The 21,732-nt window shown below is 42.3% G+C and overlaps 2 protein-coding genes across 18 annotated transcripts in view; one reads left to right on the top strand and one right to left on the bottom strand.

The window, feature by feature from the left end:
* Positions 1-1,310: 1,310 nt before the first annotated feature.
* The window catches only part of PRR14L (proline rich 14 like), a 25,838-nt gene continuing 5,416 nt past the window's right edge, over positions 1,311-21,732 (bottom strand). The window contains exons 1-9 of one of the 11 annotated variants that reach the window (XM_027696793.1): positions 20,228-21,131; positions 18,523-18,604; positions 12,085-17,360; positions 11,090-11,964; positions 7,850-7,921; positions 6,923-7,091; positions 6,502-6,608; positions 5,538-5,609; positions 1,311-4,908 (exon numbers count right to left, since the gene is read on the bottom strand). In XM_027696793.1, the coding sequence (XP_027552594.1) occupies positions 4,632-4,908; positions 5,538-5,609; positions 6,502-6,608; positions 6,923-7,091; positions 7,850-7,921; positions 11,090-11,964; positions 12,085-17,360; positions 18,523-18,604; positions 20,228-20,677 (7,380 nt within the window). In that variant the 5' untranslated portion in view covers positions 20,678-21,131 and the 3' untranslated portion in view covers positions 1,311-4,631. The other 10 variants (XM_027696794.1, XM_027696795.1, XM_027696796.1 and 7 more) reach the window with 10 other exon arrangements.
* The window catches only part of DEPDC5 (DEP domain containing 5), a 48,957-nt gene continuing 47,805 nt past the window's right edge, over positions 20,581-21,732 (top strand). For all 7 annotated transcript variants that reach the window (XM_027696807.1, XM_027696804.1, XM_027696806.1 and 4 more), the window contains exons 1-2: positions 20,581-20,685; positions 21,028-21,138. The gene's annotated coding sequence lies outside the window, so the exon portion shown is untranslated. The remainder of the gene's footprint in view (positions 20,686-21,027; positions 21,139-21,732) is intronic.

Genomic DNA, 21,732 nt, shown 5'->3' with positions numbered 1-21,732 from the left:
TGTGCAAGTCCAACCCATCCAGAGCAATCAGCAAGGAAACAGGCATCTCTAGAAATGTGTGCTGAATACCTTCTTGTCTTTTTTTTTTAAGCAGGTTTGATGTTTATGGTAATGTCAAACTACCCCTTTCCTGTTTGGAGCGCGGCAGCACAGGGAACAGCACAGCCAGAGGACAGAAGTAGGATCAGCAATTCTCTACAACTACTCTGGAGAAATCAGCATTTTTATGGAAATAGCAGGGCCAATACCATGGACTAAAATACAGACTGGCATCAGTAGCACAGGTTAGTTGGTAGCATTTTGCCTTGCTTGTCTTATAAAGAGTTTCAATGCAACCTCCCCCCTCAGTCAACTGACATTTTGGTAACTGCAGCATTGTTCTCTTGTATCTGTGATTTTGTTGCAGCCAGATAGTCCTGGCAGAATGCACATATATGCCATAGGCTGTATATGTAGTTACTATCAGACCAGTGGTCTTTTCTGCTTTTAACTGGGAAAATGTATTTGCTTTTTTAACCAAAGATTTTTACTACTAAATGAAACCAATTTTTTTCTCACTAATAAATGTATTAAGGCATTTAAGAGCCAGCAGAACTGGATGCTTGCAGCCTTAAGGTGAAAAAAAAAAGCAATGGATATTCATCCTTCTCAAAACCTCCAACCATTATTTTTTAGTACTTTGACACTTTGAATGTAAGATTCTATGAATGGTCAAAATATTACTGCCTTTCCTTCCTGGAGCTTCCATGCCCTCTGCAGGGCCCATGGAATACTGCACCTCGGAGAAGGCAGCTCTGAGAACAATGAAGAAATGCACCTGGAGCTTAGCTTTGCTAAACTGATCAGTGATCAACTGAAAATCTGGGTTATACACAGCATTTTAGGGGTTGGAAGGGCAGGAATGCCATTTTCTGACACAGACAGTACAGGCCTTGGTGATGTTCCTGTGCTCCAGCTATGATTCCCAAGCATCAGTGATGCCTTGCACAGCCTGGACCACTGGCCAGCTCCAGCCTGGAACCTCAGCTCTGAGCAGAGCAGGAACTGGCCGTGCTCTTGGGCTCCTACTAGTCTGCTATCTCAAGAGATGGATGCAGCCTCAATGCTGTGAATAGATCATGCTTAAAATCATGCTTAAAATTCCTCTTCAGGTGTGGCTGTAAATGAAGGAACACCAAAACTGCTGCTCTGTGCATCACCAACACCCTGTTACTTAACAGTGTCCATCTTTTTGCAGATTTGACCTCTTTCCCCCGTGTATGCAGGACATGTATCATGCATGTTTACCCATACAAGCCTGAAGGCCTTAAAAAACTGAAAGGTTCTCAGAAAAATTTATTTCCATAAATTAAAAACACACACAAAAGAAACAGTAAAATTTTAGATTCACACAATATTGAACAGAAACAAAATGCCAAGAGCATGATGGAGGCTAATGGCACAAGTGTACAAATTCTCATGGAGCTATTTGTTAACGTGATAGCATCATACAGATTTTCAATCCACAGTTACCATCCATATGCTAGAAAAGCACCTGGAACATAATATACCAAAGGCCCACCTGTAATCCAATACAATGAGAACTGCTGGCAGGAATTCATATCCAGCAATCATCAGAACTCAAATGTACACAGCCAGGCTAATGCTGTACCATACATTAAGGAGCCTCAGCTGCTCCAGTCATAGCATGATGAAAATAACATTTTTTTTTCTTGGAAAGTGATCTTTTTATCTCTCATAATCAGCAAATCTAGCAAAGAGCTGCCTGGCTCTCCATAACTTACTACTAAGAGACAGGACATGGCAAAAGCTTTGCAATCCTTCTCGAGCTGCTCTAGTCATCACTCTGTGAGCAAAGATATACAATGTCTTTCCATGGTGATACTAAAAAATCCTCACTGGAGTGGGTTCACTTGATGAAAAGGCAAATGCACACATCCTCCAGCTACAGCCCCTCTATCCTTTTTTCTTGCAGTTCTCTGTGACAGAAGCAGCTCAGAGTGGCCAATGCCCAGGTTTTGCACAGTCCCCACTCCCAGTGTGCAAGCAGCAGCCCCAGGGAACAGGCTGTTCCAGGAGTGCTGTGAACAGCAACAGAGGTGGGAAAGGAAAAGAGAAAAAAGTGCACAAGCACAACTGACACCTGTTTGCTGGCGGGGGGGAGATGCTTGGTCTCCATTAGCTCACATCATCATACAGACACTGAACCAAAAGAGAATAATGCTGGATATTTGGGTTGCCACAAACTAAGGTCTGGGACAGGCTAAGCAACTGCAACATTTTGTAACTCCTTCAATTACTGTAAACCAAAGAGAATTGAGTGTTTTCTTTGCTCTCTCTGCTGTAGCTTGTAGAAAGCAAGCTAAGAAATGTTCTTTCAAAGCAATCAGAGACAAGACAGAACAGAGAGGCAGATAAAAAAACCCCACCCAAAACAAACAAACAAACCCCAACGTAACCCAAAGGAAAAAACCTAACACATTCCATGTTTTAAAGTACATTGGAGTACTTTTCCTGGACCCAAGTTTCTTCCCTCCCCACCCGTATCTTTATTTCCATAAAGCCCCCACTAAGGTTACAGCTCAATTGTGTCACAGCACTGGAAGCCTCCCATATTAATAGAAGGTGAATGTTCTGTAACAATCCCATTTTATAGCATAAATCCATAAAAATATATCTCTCACTCTTGCTACCACTTCCAACCAGTCCATAATTGGGCTAATAAACCAGGATAGGGAAAGATTCAAACATTTTTTAGGAGGCAGTCAACCTTTGTTTTTTAGGGATTTCTTTTTATAAAAATAAAGAGGATCAATTAGAATGTTCTACAGCAGCCTAACAGCTTAACCAGAAAAATAGTATGTCAATATGTTCAAGCTTTGCCTGCCTTGTTACTTTACCCTCAAACTCCAAACCCTACTCTTTCAAGTGTGCACTCCTCTCTTTTCTTCAGTCTTCCTGATTAAAGATAATTACCCTTAAAAACAAGAATGTAAACCTTTGGGAATCCCAGCACATAAGTTGGAAGCAAAACCAACCAGATTAGACTTCTTTCAAGACTCAGGCACACACAGTGTAATAATCCTCTTCCATTTCTCTACTTTCAAAGCTCTGAAATTTAACAGATTGCTTGATAATTTTTAGTTTTCTGTTTGGTCAGTAACAGAAGTGGTAGAGCAACAGAAGATAATTATAGTATTTTCAGTCCTGCATTTATTGGGACTTTATAAAAAATACCCACCCACTAATATTTGCTCAATTTGAAGGTAAATAGAAACTCTATTACACGGGCAGGTAAATAAGAAAGTGCAAGTTCAAGTGAAAGAAAGAACAGACTAATTCAATTTGAGCATCCCAGGAATGACAGCTTTGCCTGAATAACTCCTCTAGGCACTAAGGGACAGAAATGACCTGAACTGCAGCTGGCATTCACCTGGAATTATGCTTCAAGTAAGGGTAACAGAAATTATGCCAGAAGGGAGCTCTCTTCCTTCAAAAGGTAGAGCTGAGAAATTGCCCAGAGCTGCATCAGGGGATTACAAATGGCCTTCCATAAAAAATGTCCATATGCCAGGAGGCTCTTGGTACAGCACTGGCTATTGTGGACAACAGTGTGTACAGAGAGGATCCAGTTAAAAGCTACAGAAATTATAAATCTACAGTGGTAAAAAACCTCTCAAGATGGAAAAAAAATTTCATGTTGACATTAAGTTAATATTTTTAATGGGTTTAAAATAACTTTAAAGCAAGGCCCAAAGATTTTGCTGGTATTCTCTACATGGAGCAGCTCAGTTAAACAGAAATCTCTGCTTATGTATCCTGCAGTTTAACATCCTCATGGGCTTTTCCTCTGGAGAAGAGGTTGGCATCAGCCAAGTAAGTAAAAAATCTACTATTTGGGAAAAAGTAGCACTGGGCACCATTTTGCCTTAAAACATCACCCTTTTTTGAGTTTAATAATGTTAAAAGGTGTCCTCATGCACCAAATAAAGAAACATATACAAAGTGCAAGTTATATAAAGTCTAGTTATGTGAGGCTTCTGCTGCCTGGAGCCAGGAAGGGCACAGAAACTCAGAAGGAACCTTCTAAGTCAACAGAAGGAAGAAACAATTGAATGCAAACCCAGACAGCTACGTTTAATTATTAAAAAGTTAGTGGTATATCAAGAATGTGTTTGCTAGAATTCACCTTTATCAAACACCGCATCTCTTCTGTCACATTGTTCAAAATAGCCATTAATTACAGTAACAACAGCAGACTCAAATGTGCAAATGATCTGGAGTACAGAGTTCTAGCATCACTGAAAGTGCACTACTTCCTCCTTTACACTCCTACTCTACCCCCAAAAGGTGTTTAAACATAATTAATTAAATATAAGCAATATTTTCCAGAGGTTGAGGAAGGAAGGGTAAATTTTATGTGGCTGTGTTACACTCCAATAGGGACTTAAAAGAATCCCTTCAATAGCATTTAAAAAATTAAAAAACAAAATAGCACCTTAAAGAGGGTCACAGCCAAAAACTGATTATCAGATGTTAGAACAGAGTAATGCATGAAGAAGTCAGTAGATTTCTCCCCAGAGGAAAATACTCCAGAGGCTGACTGGACCATTCCCAGCTCCCTGGCTCCCTCAGATGCCGGAGGCCTGCTCCTGCTCCACCTCCTCTGCAAAAAAGGCTTCAAGGGCCATGAGCTTCTGACTCAGCAGCACATCCAGCTCTGCACTCTGCAGTGCAGCCCTTTTGGCTCGGGTGAAAGAACCCACTGCTTTGACTTTGCCTCGTGTCTTCCTTTTCCGGGGAAGAGTAAAGTCCTGGAACTCGAGAATCCGCTTTCTCTTCTGCTGGCTGACAGAAATCAAGTGTCCATTCTTCTCCTTGGGCTCTTCAAAGATTGTTTCCAAGCTCCTGGTCAAAGCAGAGAACACTTGGTGAACACTCAAGCAGCAGCAGCAGCAGCCCCCTTCCATGGACTGAGGGATTGCATAACCCAAGTAAACCTGCTTTAACTTTGACATTTTTACAGCCTCTCCACACCTCCTGTAATGAATTCTGTCCACAGCTTCCACCTCCTGCCACTGCACATTACTGCCAGCTAATTCCTCACTGCTGCAGAGACACTGCGGTAGAATCTCCTTCTATCTGTATTTCAGCTCAATTATAGAATCTTGATTTTATAGAATAAATAGGTTTGAACATCTGATGACATTAATATTTTAAAGAACATGTAGTTCCCTTTGAATTCTGAAAAAGTAATTACTTCACTTGGATGGAGACTGGAATGAATGAGTAGATGAAAAAAAGATACAAATCCATACTTAATCAGCTGCAAATTCTTAGTTCATATTCTATTTTACTGCTTTCCATCCAAATAGTAAAAGATACTATTTTTGAATTAACTTTCTCTACCACTTCAAAGTAGAGCAATTTAAAAAATATATCTCCCTCTCAGCTTTCAAACATGTTTCATCTCCTCTCTCTCTCTGCCTAATTAATTTACTTTCATCTTAGTTTTCTCATTAGGAAGCAGAACCAACCTGGCTGGAGGAGGGGACTTGTAGTTCTTGTTTGTGTAAATTTCTTCTAAACTAAATTCTTTCTTCTTAAGCCTGAAAAAAAGTAATGACAAATCAATCAAGAAAGAATAATTTCAAACCCACTTCTCTTCCCAGCAAGCAGATTTATGAGAAACAAGTACAAGTTCTCTGCCTAAACGCTGAGTAACTGTGCTTTAATTGGGGACAGGGAGGAATGAAAAATGAGCTCATTAAGGACCTAATTTCATGCAGTGTTTTTACAAGGTCTGGGTCAAGACTTGCCCTTTCTGGAGAGGTCAGTATTCCTTCTAGCATTCTGTGATGCTTTGAAATAATGATGCTCAAAAGAAGAAGGGGAAATGCCTTCACAGGTCCCTTTCTGGTGAAAGCTAAGAAAAATCTTCAACTCTAACAGATCAACAGTTTATCTCTTGAGACTCCTTTTACTTATTGACCATTCCCAAGCTGATCTCTGAAGAAATGCACTCCTTTGTCAAAGCTGCCACTTGTGTTTAAGACAGAAGTGAACAAAATACCAGGTGACTGATTGGAAAAGCTTTATCAACATTTGGCACTGTGATTACCCTCACTTCCCTAAGATCATATGCCACAAACAGGGAAGGAACTGGGAAGAACTCCAACACGATGTGCATCAACAGAACTTTCCAACAGATCACTTCATCTCACTGTGCACTGCAGAGTGACTGATTTTCAATCTATGTTTACCAAAACAAACTTCTTTCTTCTTTAGAAAAATCATTGCATTGCAGTTGAGTTTTCCCCATTTTGGCCAAACCTCAGTGAGTAGTTCTGATAGAATTGACAGCAAACATCAGACATCACTCAGCTGGGGCTGTACAAAACAGTGATGGTAAGAGAAGCAGTTACTGAGGTGATTGTACTCATATGCAGGAAATGTAGGCAGCAGGAGCTTGTCTGAGTCCATTTCAGAGACACTGCTCACCTTTTTGGTTTGGGCAGTCCCATTGGAGTAAGGTTAGTGTCCGGCTTGGGAACAGTTTTCCTGATTCGGATCTCTGAGACTTTCTTTGGCCTCTTTTCTGGCTCAGTCTTAAAAAAAGAAAGAAGGAAAAAAAAAGTTAAAATGAAGAAAATTACAACCACACCAGTCAACAGAATTCCCTTTTCTGCTGAGTATATCTATATGCTGAGTATTACCTATTATGCTATTATCTATAGATTCAACATTCCTCTCTGGTTTGCCACCTTCTTTCTGCATGAATCAAAGAAAGCAGCAGCACAGACCAGACCCTGCAGCCTGTTTTCTCCCCTCATCTTTAACAGTTACTAGGTAATATTCAGCAGCAGCTTTGAGTTCTGGAAAACCAAGAGTCTGAGCGACCTACAATATAAAATGAGCTCACTTTTTTCAGTTCTGTGTCATCCTGGGATCTCAGACAGGCTGGAACGGGACCATCGGCTTCATCGAGGGCATGGACCTGGAGCTCGGCTGCTGAAAGCCTGGGGGGGGATGGCAACGACTCTGGAAGTGTGGGAGGCTTTGGTAACGGGAGCGGGAATGAAGCTTCCAGACTGTAACAGAGGAAGAAGGGAACACAGGTAGACTAATACCCAGCTGACACTGCAGAGCATTCCCTGCTCTCAGTGATGTTCCTACATGGCAATATGGGCATGAAAAGCGATGCAGTTCACAGACACTGCCCCAGGAAGTGAACTCTGGTACACACACAGAGCCAAAACTGCTGCAGCCCACACTGGTATGGACACAAACTCAACTGCCAGAGTATCTGAACACATAATTTTAAACCCACTCTTTTTCTATAACTAGTTTACAGCTCTATTTATCAAGTACTGATAGAAAGGGATTAATCCTTTTCTGCCAGCAAATTTCTAAGACATGACTATTAATCATACTTTCTATTTACAGATAAACTTAAAATACAGCTCTTATATCTGCCATCCCTACACTGAAAAAGAATAGAAGGAAGTTTCAGCACCAAATGTCCAGTCGCTCAGGCAGGAAGGACATAGATCAAGTAAGGAACCAAAACTTTTATAGTTTCACATATTCATTTCATAAAAAGTGGCACAGCGTGGTTCAAAGTACCAGAACTGTTCTGTGCAATGACCTATGGGGTGTTTGCATTAATGCCCCTCCACTCTTCTCCATTACATCACCCAGTCAGGTTATTTCACCAACTTTTTAATCACAAAGCTGTTCTGGGAGTGAACTGCCAAAAGCTGAGAGCCAAAATAACACAAGCAATGGCTTTCTGAGAAAGCTCATGATCCCCCTGCTCAGAAAAAACATCCCTGGCCACGAGACTCACCAGATATCACGGCCTGCAGTCTGCAGTGCTTCCATACTCTGGGCAGGTAAGTGTGGTAACATGGCATAGCTGCTTCAAAAGGACAACGAGAAAACAAAACAAAGCAAGACAGAAATTAGGTCTACACCATAACAAGATGAGGGAAAAATTATTAGTATAAACTGGACTGTAAGACAAAAGATACTCATAGCAGGAATGAGATTGAAAGACTAGAATGATATAAAAGCAAGATACATCTGCCATTTAGGCCACTAAATTTCATTGACAGCTTGTTAAGGAAATAGTCCTACTTTCACTTAAAAATGGTAGTGGTGAGATAAGGAAATAAGTATAGAAAGAGAGGAAGACAGTAGTATTGCAAGCCATAATTATTTCTATGTAATTATTTAAGTCTAAAAGTTGTAATTATTTCTATGGAAGTCTATATTCCTTACTCAAAACCCTCAGTTTTTAAAGTAACCAAAAACCTTGAAGGATTTGGCTGCTAAATAAAACAACGTGCATAACGGCAACAATAACAAGTGAAAGGAAGTATTTCCATAAGATTAACTCCCTGTTGTCTCCAACTCCCACAGCCTTGAATACTCTTAATCAATTGGAATAACCAAAGGCCTTTCCAGAAGGGTTGGTAATTACCATAAATCTATGGCATAAAAGTCCTTTGACATTAAGCTATACTATTAACAGCAGGAAATCAGTTTGGACGGCTTTTATTGCATTAAATAGCAAATCTTGTTCTCTCAAATCCACAGCTAAATGCACTTTGCTGTTCTAAAACTCAGCCATGCTGGCAACACAGGGAAGTCCAACTAACTATAGAGAAGGTGGTCAGAAAGACTCTTTTCTTATGTTTTTCATTTCTACCAGAACTGTAACATTTTGTTTCTCTCACTGTTCCACTGTTCCAACGCTGCTGGAACCTGTCTCAGTAGTGCAGCAGAGCCCTCCGTGCCAGAGGCAGAGCTTACTGTGTTATGCAATAATAATAATAATAAAATAACAACAATAATAATAAATTACAAGAACAGGAAAAAAAACCCTTTAGAAATATTTAATCCAAATAAGCATTAATTAAAGACTTCACTGAAAGAATGCTTTATTATTGGCAGTGGAAGTGACAGAGGATTATTTTTAGGCAGGAGAACTGCTCTAGTTCCTTGTTCTCTTGGTTATTGAAAACACTATGAGTGAAATAATTTAAAGAGAAAAATCTTTTTCAGAGGAAAATGGCCTGCAGGGAACTTTTTAATTTTTCTGATTTTTAACTATCTTAAAATAAGCAAAGATTTCTGTCATACTGGGAGCTGAAAATGCTTTTAGACTGCACCAAACACACTTCTTGTAATTACATACCAAACATTTATTTTGTGATTTTTTTTGAGTACACACAAATTTAAGAGGCATTTACTGAATTATCCTTTTTTCACTGTTCCTGTTAATAACTTAAAGAATTAGTAGTTGATGAGAACAGGCAGTCAATCTTCAGCAAAATGGAATCTAAAAAGGTATTAAATATTTAAAATGTTAGGCTTTGTTCTTTATGTTGCTTTATAGCCAAACTTTTAATATTCATTTTGATTTAGAAACAGAATTTATTTGCTGCACTTCTTCAAACTTTTCAACTCACCACGTGCTACAATTACTTCACTTGGAAGAAAATCCGAGCGGGGCAGAATTAAGGCTGCCTCACACACATATTTGTAAGGTATTTTGGAGAAAAAACAAAGGGAGTTTTAGACTATTTTAACTCTAGGTTATTTTTCACTTGAAGTGAAAAGGTTTGATTTAAATTCTCTCCCTTTGGGAAGGAGTTCATTCATAGCAACACATGCAGTTTTCAAATGACCCTTCACGTCAGGAATGAACTCGTCTTACACTTCCAAGGACAACAAGTCTCAGCAATACCTAACAATACATTCACCTCCTACACACAGATAACTTTTAAAAAGGTGTTTGTTTTGTTTTTACCAATGTGTTATTTTTAAGCTTAGTGCTCAAACTGTACTTTATTGATAAGATTATTCCAGAGCTACTCATTTGTTCATTAGAAAATTCAGCCTGATAAATTGACTCATCTGGAATGAAAACAGAAGCAGGTCCCACAGAATGTGCTGAGAGTTGTCTCTATGCCATTATTCAACTTACTTTAGTGCAGACAGCTCCCAGAATGGGGCAGCACTTCCATAAGCTCAGTCACACCTTTGGTAGACATTAGAATTTATATTAACAGGTGTTAAACTTTTAGGTGTGTTTATAGAAAGCAAAGTGCAGCATTAGTTATCTGGCAGGATTTTTGGTTACACTTATGTCAAGCTATGGCATAAGACAAATTCAACAGTTCAGACTGCCACACTAATCAAAAGAATTCATCAAAGGGACTTTGCTACAGGGCTCAGGAGCCTTTACTCTGCCCAGGAATAAAACCAAGGACTAACTGCCCCGTGTCACTGAGGGATAAAGGGCAGAATCTTTGCTCAAAAGCATGCAAAAATCCTGTGATAGAGCTACGAAAACCTCTTCTTCATTCTGTTTATTAGTAAAATGATTGAAATGCTGACAGCCAAGTTAAATTAAATATGCAAAGTAGATTTCAGTCCTCTCCCCACTCATAACAAGAATGACACACAGAGAAAAATTCATTACCAACGTGAACTGGAGCCACACTTGTGTGTGACAGCAATACCAGGCACACACTGTCAGAAGGTATAACATGCACAGAGAGGCTTTAATTAGCATAGAACAGTCATGGAATACAATTAAAAATTTAACTGAATGCAACCCCCCTCCCCTTCCGAGTCTTCCTAACCTGATAATGAGCACTTTACAGTTGGTTCCAAGTGGCACTTGTAGCTCAGACCTCTGAAAAAAACTTTCCTACCTCAGAAATCCAGTTGCTCTGCAGTCACTCTGAATAGACCTAATGAAGTAGCTCACCTTTTGCATTATATACTCTGATGCATGGTGTGTATATTTTGCAAGGGAGAAGAAAATAGAGTTAGCCATTCTGCCAAAACAGGACAGTATTAAAGAAGTGAAGGCAAACATATTTAAATTCAGCTAACAGCCTGTTCTGTAGGAAAGAATCTTCCACGTTGAGCCATTCTTGGAGCAGAATGTGTAGATTTGGAACAGGGGAAACTGCCCCTCCAATGCAAGCTGCAATTACCCTCTCCCTCCCAAAAAGGAGCCAGTATATACCCTGTACAGATTTAACCTCAGAAATAAGTTGATGGGTTTTACCTGTTCTCGATGCCCACACTTGGCTGCCACTTGCAGTGATTGGAATGGAGAGGAGGGATTTCGGAAGGACGGGCAGAAGGACCGTGCTGACTCCATATGGAGAGGACCCTGCCCAGTGAGTATGGCAAGGAGGAGACGAGGTCAGCGGAAACACAGCTTGGATACCTTGCCCCTTTCAAACCCTGTGCCAGCTGGGATATAAATAGTCTCTGGATGGTAGGAATATGACTGCTTAAGTTTCTTCTTCTTGTCCAAATCCTGTAACATCCAGGGGAAGAAAGTGCTAACACTGTGTGAAGGCCAAGTGTGGAACAACCTCCTCTTCCCTCAGCTACAGTGTTTCTTCCACGGTCAGGATGAAGAGCAACAGTCCTTGGGGCTGTTACGGAATGAGAGGAATGAAGCTCTTTATTTAGAGTAGAATCTTCCTTGAAAGCTGTTGTATCTGAACAGCTTTGAGACAGGAGAAGAGACAAAGTCCACTTTGAAGCTGGCGCTGGCATTTCTCTGGAAATGGGTCCGTGATGTACAGAGTGCTGGGATGTAATCCCTGTGAGGTCTGGCACGAGACTGGAGTCCAATTTTATGTGAAAAGAAATTGGGAAAACTGGGGTGTCCGAGAAAGAGGTCGGAGGCTTGTGGCTTAGGTCTGAAAAAAGTATTTTGGTAGTTTCTACAGGATAAAGTGCCAAAGGCTGAAAGCTGAACATCTTGGTGCACCAACTGCCAGCCCAGCGTGAGTGAACGTTCCTGTTAATGCAAGAAAAGGCTTCCAAGAGATTTTTCGATCTGTGGTGGCTGTACCTGTCATCCACTGGAAGCATTTCAGAGGAATATGGCCGAGGTTCTAAGTCACAGACGCCCTTGGCAGGGGCCAGGAGCTTGTTGGCCATGGCAGACAACTTGCTCAGCAATGCTGGTTCTTTGGTACATTTCCGAAATGTCAAGCTGTTCAACAAACTGCCCCTCCTGGCCCTCTGCCTTGGCACAGGAGCAAATCTCAAAGGTGTTTCCCTTTCCATTGGTGGTGGTTGACATGGAAAGTACAAAGATTCCAGAGGTGTGTTTTCCTGCTTAGGGAATATTTGCAGGGGTAACTCAAAGAAAGGTGGACTTTTAATTTTTTTGATTTTTCTAATGGTTTTTAGCTGATACAAAGTGGGAACCTTTTTGCATGTCCTTCCAGGTTGTATTCTTAGTGGAAGAGGTCCTCCTAGTTTCTTTGTCATTCCTCTTAGTTTATTTGTAGTTCCAAAGGCACCAGGGATTCCATCATACCCTAAATTAAGGTTCAGGTTTTCCATTTCTGAATCCTGAGTCTTCAAAAACTGTGAACTAATAATATCTGTGGTAATCTTTGGCCTTTTAACTTCTTGTAAAGTGCTACATAGTTTCCTTTCACTGCTTCTGACAGCAAAAGACTCTTCTAAAGGACCTTCAAACTTTGTATTTCTAGATGTCACCAACTCATCTGTAGAGCTGCCTAAGAGTTCAGAACTGTGCAACATACTGGGTGTGATTTTTGCTTTCTCTTGCTGTTCTGAAATCTGTTCTTGGTGTGCCTGGTCTGACTGATGCACTTCCATCTTTTCATACTTCTTCTTTTGTTTAGTTACTTGATGTTCCTCTGTTTGGTCAAGTCTCTTTGAACCTAAAGCCTCACTCTCCTTGCAAAGTGCACGAGTTGGTCCTGTGTCCTGGCCTTCTGTCCCCTCCCTTACATGATCTGTGCTCTGTGCAGTTGGTTTGTAAGGCACACGTGCTTCCCTGCAAACCACCCACTTTGGGGATGACTCTGTGCCCCTGTCTGATGGGGAGCTCAGAGGTGGATGGAGTGTGGCTGTTGGATCACACTGCACTTCTGGGGAAGCCTCTGCCTCACACACAGCTTGACAGTCCTGCACAGTTGCTGAAAGCACACTGGTACCTGATAAGTTTGTGAGCTTTCCATCATTTTTTCTTTCGTTTGAAACATAACTTAGGTTGGATCTTGAGATTTCTTCCAAAACCTTGCCATGATTCTCAGTACTGAGGGGGACTATTTTGCTACCAGACCCTTTAGAATCTTCTAACAAGGCCCATGGATGATTTCTGAGCAACTTTTTTCTAGGGGCTACTTCTTCTCCCATCATCTCTTCTACACATGTATTTCTAAACTTCTCCTCACAGGGAGGACTTTTTGGTGAGGTCCCATCCATGTCAGTTGGTGTGCAGTGCCCCTCACCTTTCAGGCTTTCTTTGCTCTGGGCACAAACTCTTGAGCTTTTTGCACCATTTAGAGAGTCTGGTGCCATTTCAATCTCTGAAGAGGGAATTTCAATATTGCTGCATTTTCTCTTAACAGAAATTATTACAGAAAGAATTTTTGTCATTGAAGAATCTTTGCTGAATTTTTTGTCTGAAAACAAGTTATCTCCTTGTTTATTCTCAGATGACATACACAGCTTTTCTTTCTCAGGCAGAGAGATGCCACAGCTCAGAGCTGACAGTGTTTCTGAATCCACCTGAGTCTTATTAAAAGGTTCTTGGATGTCAAACTTTCCAGAGTGGGATGGACCAACACCCCTTGGAGCACTGGTTTCTTTACCAGGCTCAGACATTAACTGTGGGCAAGTGTTATTTAAGCCAGGTTTTATGCTCAGACTTTCTCCGTGTTCTGTATCTGAAAGCACATTCATATTTTCTGGCTTAGATGTATTTTTAAACTTCTCTTCACAGGGAGGACTTTTTGGTGAGGTCCCATCCATGTCAGTTGGTGTGCAGTGCCCCTCACCTTTCAGGCTTTCTTTGCTCTGGGCACAAACTCTTGAGCTTTTTGCACCATTTAGAGAGTCTGGTGCCATTTCACTCTCTGAAGAGGGAATCTCAATATTTCTGGATTTCCTCTTAACAGAAATTGTTACAGAAAGAATTTTTGTCATTGAAGAATCTTTGCTAAAAACTTTGGCTGAATATGGATCACAGTTATCTCTTTGTTTATCCTCAGATGACATACACAGCTTTTCTTTCTCAGGCAGAGAGATGCCACAGCTCAGAGCTGACAGTGTTTCTGAATCCACCTGAGTCTTATTAAAAGGTTCTTGGATGTCAAACTTCCCAGAATGGGATGGACCAACACCCCTTGGAGCACTGGTTTCTTTACCAGGCTCAGACATTAACTGTGGGCAAGTGTTATTTAAGCCAGGTTTTATGCTCAGACTTTCTCTGTTTTCTGTACCTGAAAGCTCATTCATATTTTCTGGGTTATATGACACGGATGTCCCATGGATTGATGAGATGGGTAAAAATTGGGCACTAACTGTATTTTCCTGGTCCTTCACCAATGACTTCATCTTTGGCAAAGATGGATGTGTTTTGTTTCCTGCAAACACCACCTCTGCTTTCTCTGGTGCAGGTTTGATAGAACAATGCTGTGAGCCATGTGCTTTGCTCTCAGAAGAGCTTTCTTTGAGAGTTCCTTTACTGCCTGTTTCACATTCATCCTCATGTTCTTTTAGTTTGATTGTCTTCTCTTCAATTAGATCATTGATGGAGCCCATGGATCCTGAACAGTCTTCATTTCTCACACCAATTGAAGAGTCCAAATTCACTACATTCTCTTTGAGAGTTCCTTCAAACCCGTCTTCTCTTGCATATCTGTGCATTAACAGAGGGAAGTCATCCCCTGCTTTCAGCACTACCTCTTCCCCCAGACTAGAGCCAGATTCACTTTCTTCCTCAGAGCTGTCTGTAGTTTGTAAGCCAGGGTTTGGTTGGTTGGGTAAAGTCTCTAAGGATGGGTCACTGCCTGGCCCTGGGCCACCAAACTCCCTCTGACAGCCACGACACCTGCTTTCCCTTGGGCAGAGGATGGGTTCTCTGTGGCTGGCATGTTGTGTTGGGATGCTCTCGTTGGCAGGTGCTGGACATGCAGCACAGGCTGAGCACAGGTCTGAGGGATCAGCTGGGAGTGAGGGCACTTCCTCCTGCTCCTGGGTGCCCAGAGAGTTGCAAAATCCAAAATTATGAACACAGGTGTTTTTGTCCAAATATGTGACTAATAACTGTTCACTGGTCTTATTTCTCTGATTGCCTTCAGGAGCGTTTGCAGAATCCACAGTTCTTGTTCCGTCACATTTCTGTGTCTGGGAATCACACGTGCACATCTGTTCCTTTGCCTCCTCTCTGTCACAAACAATTTTGCTGCCATGTGCCACTTCACAAACATCAAACAGTTTCACAACCTCCATATTCTTATTTGAAATCTCATCTCTTACCAAGGTAGCAGCAGACTTCTCTGCAGTATAAGCTGAGCAAAACATGGTTTTTCCTGTGGGAATGTCATTTATCCCATGCAGAGCTCCACCTCTGTTGCCCCAGTCATCTTCACAAGGAAGAGATCCACATGCCAAAGGGAAGTGTGCTTCTGGAAAGATGACTGCCTCTTGACTATTACATCCAGTTGAAGACTCTCCTTCCAAATTACCATTTTCTTCAATCTTCTTATCAACATCAACAGAATGACTGTTCAGGAAAACTTCACCCACACGTGCACTCCCTGATAAAATCCAGGAAGCACAAGCAGCTGTACACTGGTCTTTTATACACCGATTATTACAATGCCGTGTGTAACAATGTTCATTTTCTAAACCAGTGATCACTCTCTCTGGATTTCCTGCAGATTTCATGTCCTTTTGGGATATTCTGCTTGTCACATTAGGGTTAGCAAAAGTCCTGGAACTTACTGAAGAGTTGAATTTGTCTTTATGAAGCAAAACTTCAGTGACTTGTGCCCCTGTTGTTCCAGAAGCACCAATGGTTTCTTTTCCAGACGGATTATCCCAAGCCTTGTCCCTGTGTGAAATTTCATTAGCAGTACAAGGAGGACACTCATTATGATGAGGTTCTCTTGCTTTTTGTAAAACAGGAGGTAGATTTACATTTAGTGTATAAAACAAATGTGTTTCTTTCCCAGTGGACAAACTGCCACTACCATCAGCTTCTGCAGCTTCAACTACACCAGCAGCCAACCCCTCTGATGTTGTATTGCTCTCAGAGTCCTTGGCAAGCAGTTGTGCTTTGGGTGGATCTTTTTCCAGCTTGATACCAAGGTCAAGACAGCTGTGGTTGCTGGGAGGAGGAATTTTATTGGAGGTATTGTAAGAGCTTATGTCTCTCTGTCCAGTTCCATGGGAAGCAATGTTGCCTGTTTCCATCAACAGACTCTTTTCTTTTATACCATCCTTGAACAGGTCACTGACAGAGAATTGCCACTGGTTCTTTTTCAACTTCTCGCCTTCTGATGGGATTCTTTTAAATTTTTCCTTGAAGAACTCCTCAGGAAATGAAGCAACAGAACTAAAAACTGAAGAATGACAATGATCAACACGCTGTTGAGCTTCAGGCTGGCTCCAAACTTCCATGTTATCTCCCACAGCAATTTTTCTCCAGACTTCAGCAGCCTCTCCAAACTGAGAGCTGTATGATTTACCTATACCAGCACTTAATTCCCTGGGACCAGTTTTAGCACTAGATAATCCTTTGTTCCTCAACGCTGGGATCTGCTCTACTGGCACAGATGTGGAGCTTCGATTTCCTACAAACCCAGTTCCATGATCATAACGAGTGTGATGTTCCATGTTTTGGGGATGATACTTTAGGGGGGGTTCATTGATAATTCCATGAACTGCAGTACTACTGTTTTCTACTGGCATATTTCTGAAGTCCAGATAAGAGATGCTCTTCAGAACTGGACATGAAACTCCAGAACTCGGTGTGGACAGTGTCCTACAGCTCCCTGCTGAGGACAACCCACAAGGGTCATTTTGTTTGGGTACAGCACCCTTACAGAAGTCATGAGCATCATGTTCTTCATCCTGCTGACAAGTCTGGCAATGAGCAAGTGATGCACTGAATTCATTAACAGGATTTTGTCTGGGTAACTTTTCTTCTTTAATCTCCAAGGCAGACACACCACTCCCCCCTGCTCTCATGGCAGTGTGGGCTTCCAGCCCAGCAAAGTCTTGGGGATGGTCTGTGGCTGCTCCAATGTCCGTGATTCTTAAAGGCTCTAGAAAATCTAAGATGCTGGTTTGTTTAACCTCAGCTCTGGCCAGGACTGTGTCTACATCTGGGGATTCCTTGCTCTCAGCTGGAAGACCTTTACTCACTCTGTCATTCCTGTATCCTGCTTTACTAAATATCCTAGTCCCATCAGCCTTCATACCTTGTACTTCTTCAGGGAGCTTTGGCAGAGTTTCAGCTGTCACCTGAACATTTGCTTGCTTTTCCTCTGCATAAGAAAAGATAAAGCAAATCAGAAGCATACACTAAATCTGGACAGCACTCAGCTTAGTCCCTTTGGGTGTTGCAGCAATACTGCAGTGTCAGTGCCCAGGATGTTTCTAAAAGGGAGAATTGATGCTAACTTTAGAAGATAAACCAACTACTCCACCACCGACCTGGTAACAAACCCAATCTATTTCAATACAGACACTCCCATGAGCATTCCAAGACCTGGGTATTTCAGATTCCTCTAATATTGAGCGAGGTGCAATGCAGATCCTACAACTTAACACACAGGCCACCAGCACAAAGCTTATTTTTAACAACAAAACTGGAGATTTGATCTGCTCCAGCCTGGAAAGATGGCTGGGCCATTTCTTCCTCCTTGAAGACATTTCTGTCAGTGACTCATCCAAAGGAACACAAGGCGTATCTCATCTGTCCAAGCAATTTGGATTATTAATAAACTTCCATAAAATCACAAAGAAGGTGCTAATTAAAGAATTACAGTTACCATAGAATATCTTCATATTCAAAACTTTATAGGGAACATTTTTGCTCAAAATTCTGCAGATCTTTTCCAGATTTTCTAGTAAGAACTAAGACTAGATGGCATTTGTCAGCTAAGTAGAAGTTTAGGTTAAGAACGCAGGGAGGGAGAAAGAAAATAAGTACTAGATGCAGGCAAAGTGACCAAAGTATTTGGAGCTAGAAGATTCTGGAGGATCATAATGAAATTTAGATTTAGTTTAGTTGTCCTCTTCCTTTGGATTCTGCCCTTTTAATTTCACTTTTTAAAACATTCAAAAATAACTAATACTGTTCCATGTATCTGCTATTACTGCTCTCATACAATCCAGCTTTGAAACAAAATGAAATGCAAAACATCTTCTACTGGCACCCCCTTCTGCTTTGGGGTAAATAATTAATTGAATTAAATAACTAAAATACGTCTTGTATGGAAAAGGTCTTCAGGAAAGTACATGTGCTGCCAGGGCAAAGCAAAGCTTTAAGGTTTGGTGTTGTTATAGTTATGCAGGGAAATAGTTTCTTCTGTAAAACAAAATAAATGAGCTATCCCCAAACCATTCATCATCAATTTTAAATCAACAATAAGTAACTGGGAGGGAAGTAGGGGGTAGAGAGGGATGTACAGCTAAAGTATCTACCTGTGCTCCTCAGAGATCCTGCAACTTCTGTGCAACAGGCTCTTGAAGACTTTGCCTCTTGCTGGCTGAAGTGAGGGTCCTCCTGAAACAAGACAAATATCAGTGGGGATGGATGGATGGATGGATGGATGGATTTCTGACATGTGTCGTGTCTCAGGGACTGCACCTGCTCAGCTGGGTTAGTCCAGGAAAAGCAAATCACCAAGAAACCTGTGGGCAGGTCAGCCTTGCACAGAGCCTTGAATTGCAAGTGCTTCCCACAAGACCTTGTCATTCCTTCCCCATCCTTGCAATCCACACCATGAAACAAGGATGCATCCACAGAAGAGCTGCACTCAGCAGCAATGAGGTCCTGTGACAAAGGCAGCTAAAATGTCAGTAAATGGCTTAAATGCAAATTGTTGAAAATCTGACTGAGCAGAGTAACCCAGTCTCCAGGGCTGTCTCACACCCCAAACCACCACCCTACACCTCTGGGAAGATGTGGGCATTTTCTGTCTGTTTTGGAATTTGCCTTCTACCACCCCTTCCCTGGGCTCAAAACCACAAACTCACAACAGACGACCTCGGTCTACTTGCAAGAAACCCCAAACCAACAGCCCACAACCAAACTTAGAACTATGTAAAAATTCATCTTGAAAAACTGAATGACTGTGGAAAATTTATTTCATTTTATTTTCACAAACTTTCAAAAAAATCAAACAGATATCAAAATTCAGAATTAAACCCACAAATTACTTTAGCATTAAGCAACACCCAGTAAATAGTGTAAAACACACACCTGGGCACCTCATCCTGGTATTTCCTGGCTGGTATGTCTTCAGTCACAATACATTTTTTCTCCCCTATGTGCTTTTGGCATGTGTGAAAACTATTTACAAACTAAAGAAAACTATCTAGGACGTCACTAAAAATCTCAGTTTTTAAATAAAGTTTTGTGACTTCAGTTTTTAACAGAATATTCTTCAGCATATTTTTCAGCAGTTTTGACCTACAAATAACTTTTTTATCATCAGTGTTTGCTAAAGGGGAGAAGAAAAAAAGCCATAACACTTTTACCCTTTTACTCTTCTGAAAAAGCGATTTCCTCTGTAATTACAAACAATAATTCCAAGCCCAAAAACTGAAATGCTAAACTGGAGCCACCTGTAGCATTATAATTCCACTGCCAGACTGAAGTAACTATTATTTTGTGGTCGGTACCTCGGCTGGGTGTCAGCACCAGCACAATACACTGAACCCACAGAACACCTTCACCGGGCAAGGACACTTGGAGTTGCTTCTCTTCTTCTTTCCAGTCACTGTCAGTTTTGCTCCTTGCTCTGTTCCATACCTGCCTCACACCCTTCCAACAGCGTTTAACAAAGTGAAAACCCTGATGGTTTAAAATGCTGCTGGTCTGCTGAAGAACAGCCTCGTTTTTCACTGGACCCATGAGAATCCAAATGCTGACACACACCCTGGAGGTGTTCAAGGCCAGGTTGGATGTGGCTCTGAATAACCTGGTCTAGTGGAAGGAGTCCCTGCCCGTGGCAGGGGGTGGAACAAGATGATCTTCAAGGTCCCCTTCCAACCCAAACCATTTATGACTAATAGCAGAAGACACAGAAGAGAACCAGAAAACCTCCTGGCCAAACCCACTGCCTGGTGACTCTGACCCTAAATTCAAGATATCACACAGGGATTCATTTTTGCCTTTGCTTACTTGTTTTGACCAAGTTTTCTCTGGAGTGAAAGTAGAGGCTTCAGCATGATGGTCCTCAGCACCTTGGGCCTCTTCATCTTTTTTCTGGTACCCATCACTGGAACAGTCCACTTTCCTAAAGTGTCTTTTTTTGTTTTGTTCATCCCCCTCAAGGTCTCCAAGCTGCAGCAATTCTTCAGGAAGGGATTCTGCTGGCCCACAAGAAACCACCTCGAGCACATCGCCCAGATCCTCTGCCTTCTGGCAAAAGTTTCCTACTCCAGAAGTCCAGGGAGTGTCTCTGTGTGTGAGCACAGGCACTGACCCCTCAGGTTGTGCCCCCAATCCCAGGGCAGGTCCTGGCACTGCCATGAGTTCCGTGGAGACGCTCCCCGGCAGCCCAGGGTACAACTCCTCCAGCACAGCAGCCACAGGAGAATCCAGGAGAGACTCCATCCCAGCTGAGAGCATCAGGGCAGGTGAGGATTGGTTGTCCTGAGCTTTTCAGTTTATCCTAAAAATAAAAGGAATTTTACATCAACATTTGTAGAGTTAATCACAGAATATCCTGAACTGGAAGGGACCCACAAGGATCACTGAGGTCCAACTCCTGCACTAGATTAAAAAGAATTCAAGATTCAACCATGTATGCTTAAGAAAGGTACTTCCAAATAGGTTTTTAAGGTACTTCCAAATATGTTTTTAAGAAAGGAGCAGAGAAACCTTTGGGTATTTAATGAAATGCTTTATGAACAAAGAACAGAGTATGGACAGCTAGACATTCCCAAGCCTTGTTTTCACATTCCAACATCTCCCTACAGATTTAACCTCATCTCCTGAAAAACCTGGAAAGAGGCTACAAAGCAAATCACGGGACTTGTATCAGTCATTCTGCTCCTTCGCTAAAGCATCGCTCGTTTTCCTGGGATTTCGTAAGTTTCTAATCTTCGGGAAAAAAATCCCAACTTTTCTTCACGTTTCTGCCTCAAAGGAACACTTTCCAAAGCATCACCCTCACACTGTGCCCCGCACCTCCTGACGCTGTGCAGGGGGTGCCCTGTGCGGGCGCAGCCCCGGGGTCGGGACCCTCTACAGCCCCCAAATAAACACCGCGGCGGCTGCAGGGGCAGAGGGAGGGGAGCCCCGGACCTCGCATCGCCCCTGAGAGCTCACAGACAGGCGCGGGCTGCGCGGGCCTTCACCGGAGCATCGGTTCCGCAGCTCACTAACTCCCGGGCTGATGAGCCGGGCGCTGCTCTCCGCTCCTTAAGCCAGAGCAGCCCGGACACAAACGGGTGTCACCGCGCCCGTCCCGGGGGGACGCGCAAGGACACCTGTCCCGGGAGCCGATCCGCTTCCCGGGTCCTGATCCCCTTCCGAGTGCCGATCCCCTTCCCGGGTCCTGATCCCCTTCCCGAGTGCCGATTCCCTTCCCGGGTCCTGATCCCCTGTCCAGGGAGCTCCCAGATCGAGCCGCGGGCAGGGCCGGGGCGGCCCTTTGTTCCTAGCCCCGCTCCGGCCGCCTC

The sequence above is a fragment of the Neopelma chrysocephalum genome, unplaced genomic scaffold, assembly GCF_003984885.1.
Source record: "Neopelma chrysocephalum unplaced genomic scaffold, ASM398488v2 Primary Assembly neopelma1_116, whole genome shotgun sequence".
Classification (NCBI taxonomy): Eukaryota; Metazoa; Chordata; class Aves; order Passeriformes; family Pipridae; genus Neopelma; species Neopelma chrysocephalum.
The sequence above is the reverse complement of the archived record's forward strand: the minus strand, read 5'-3'. Positions and strand labels throughout refer to the sequence as shown.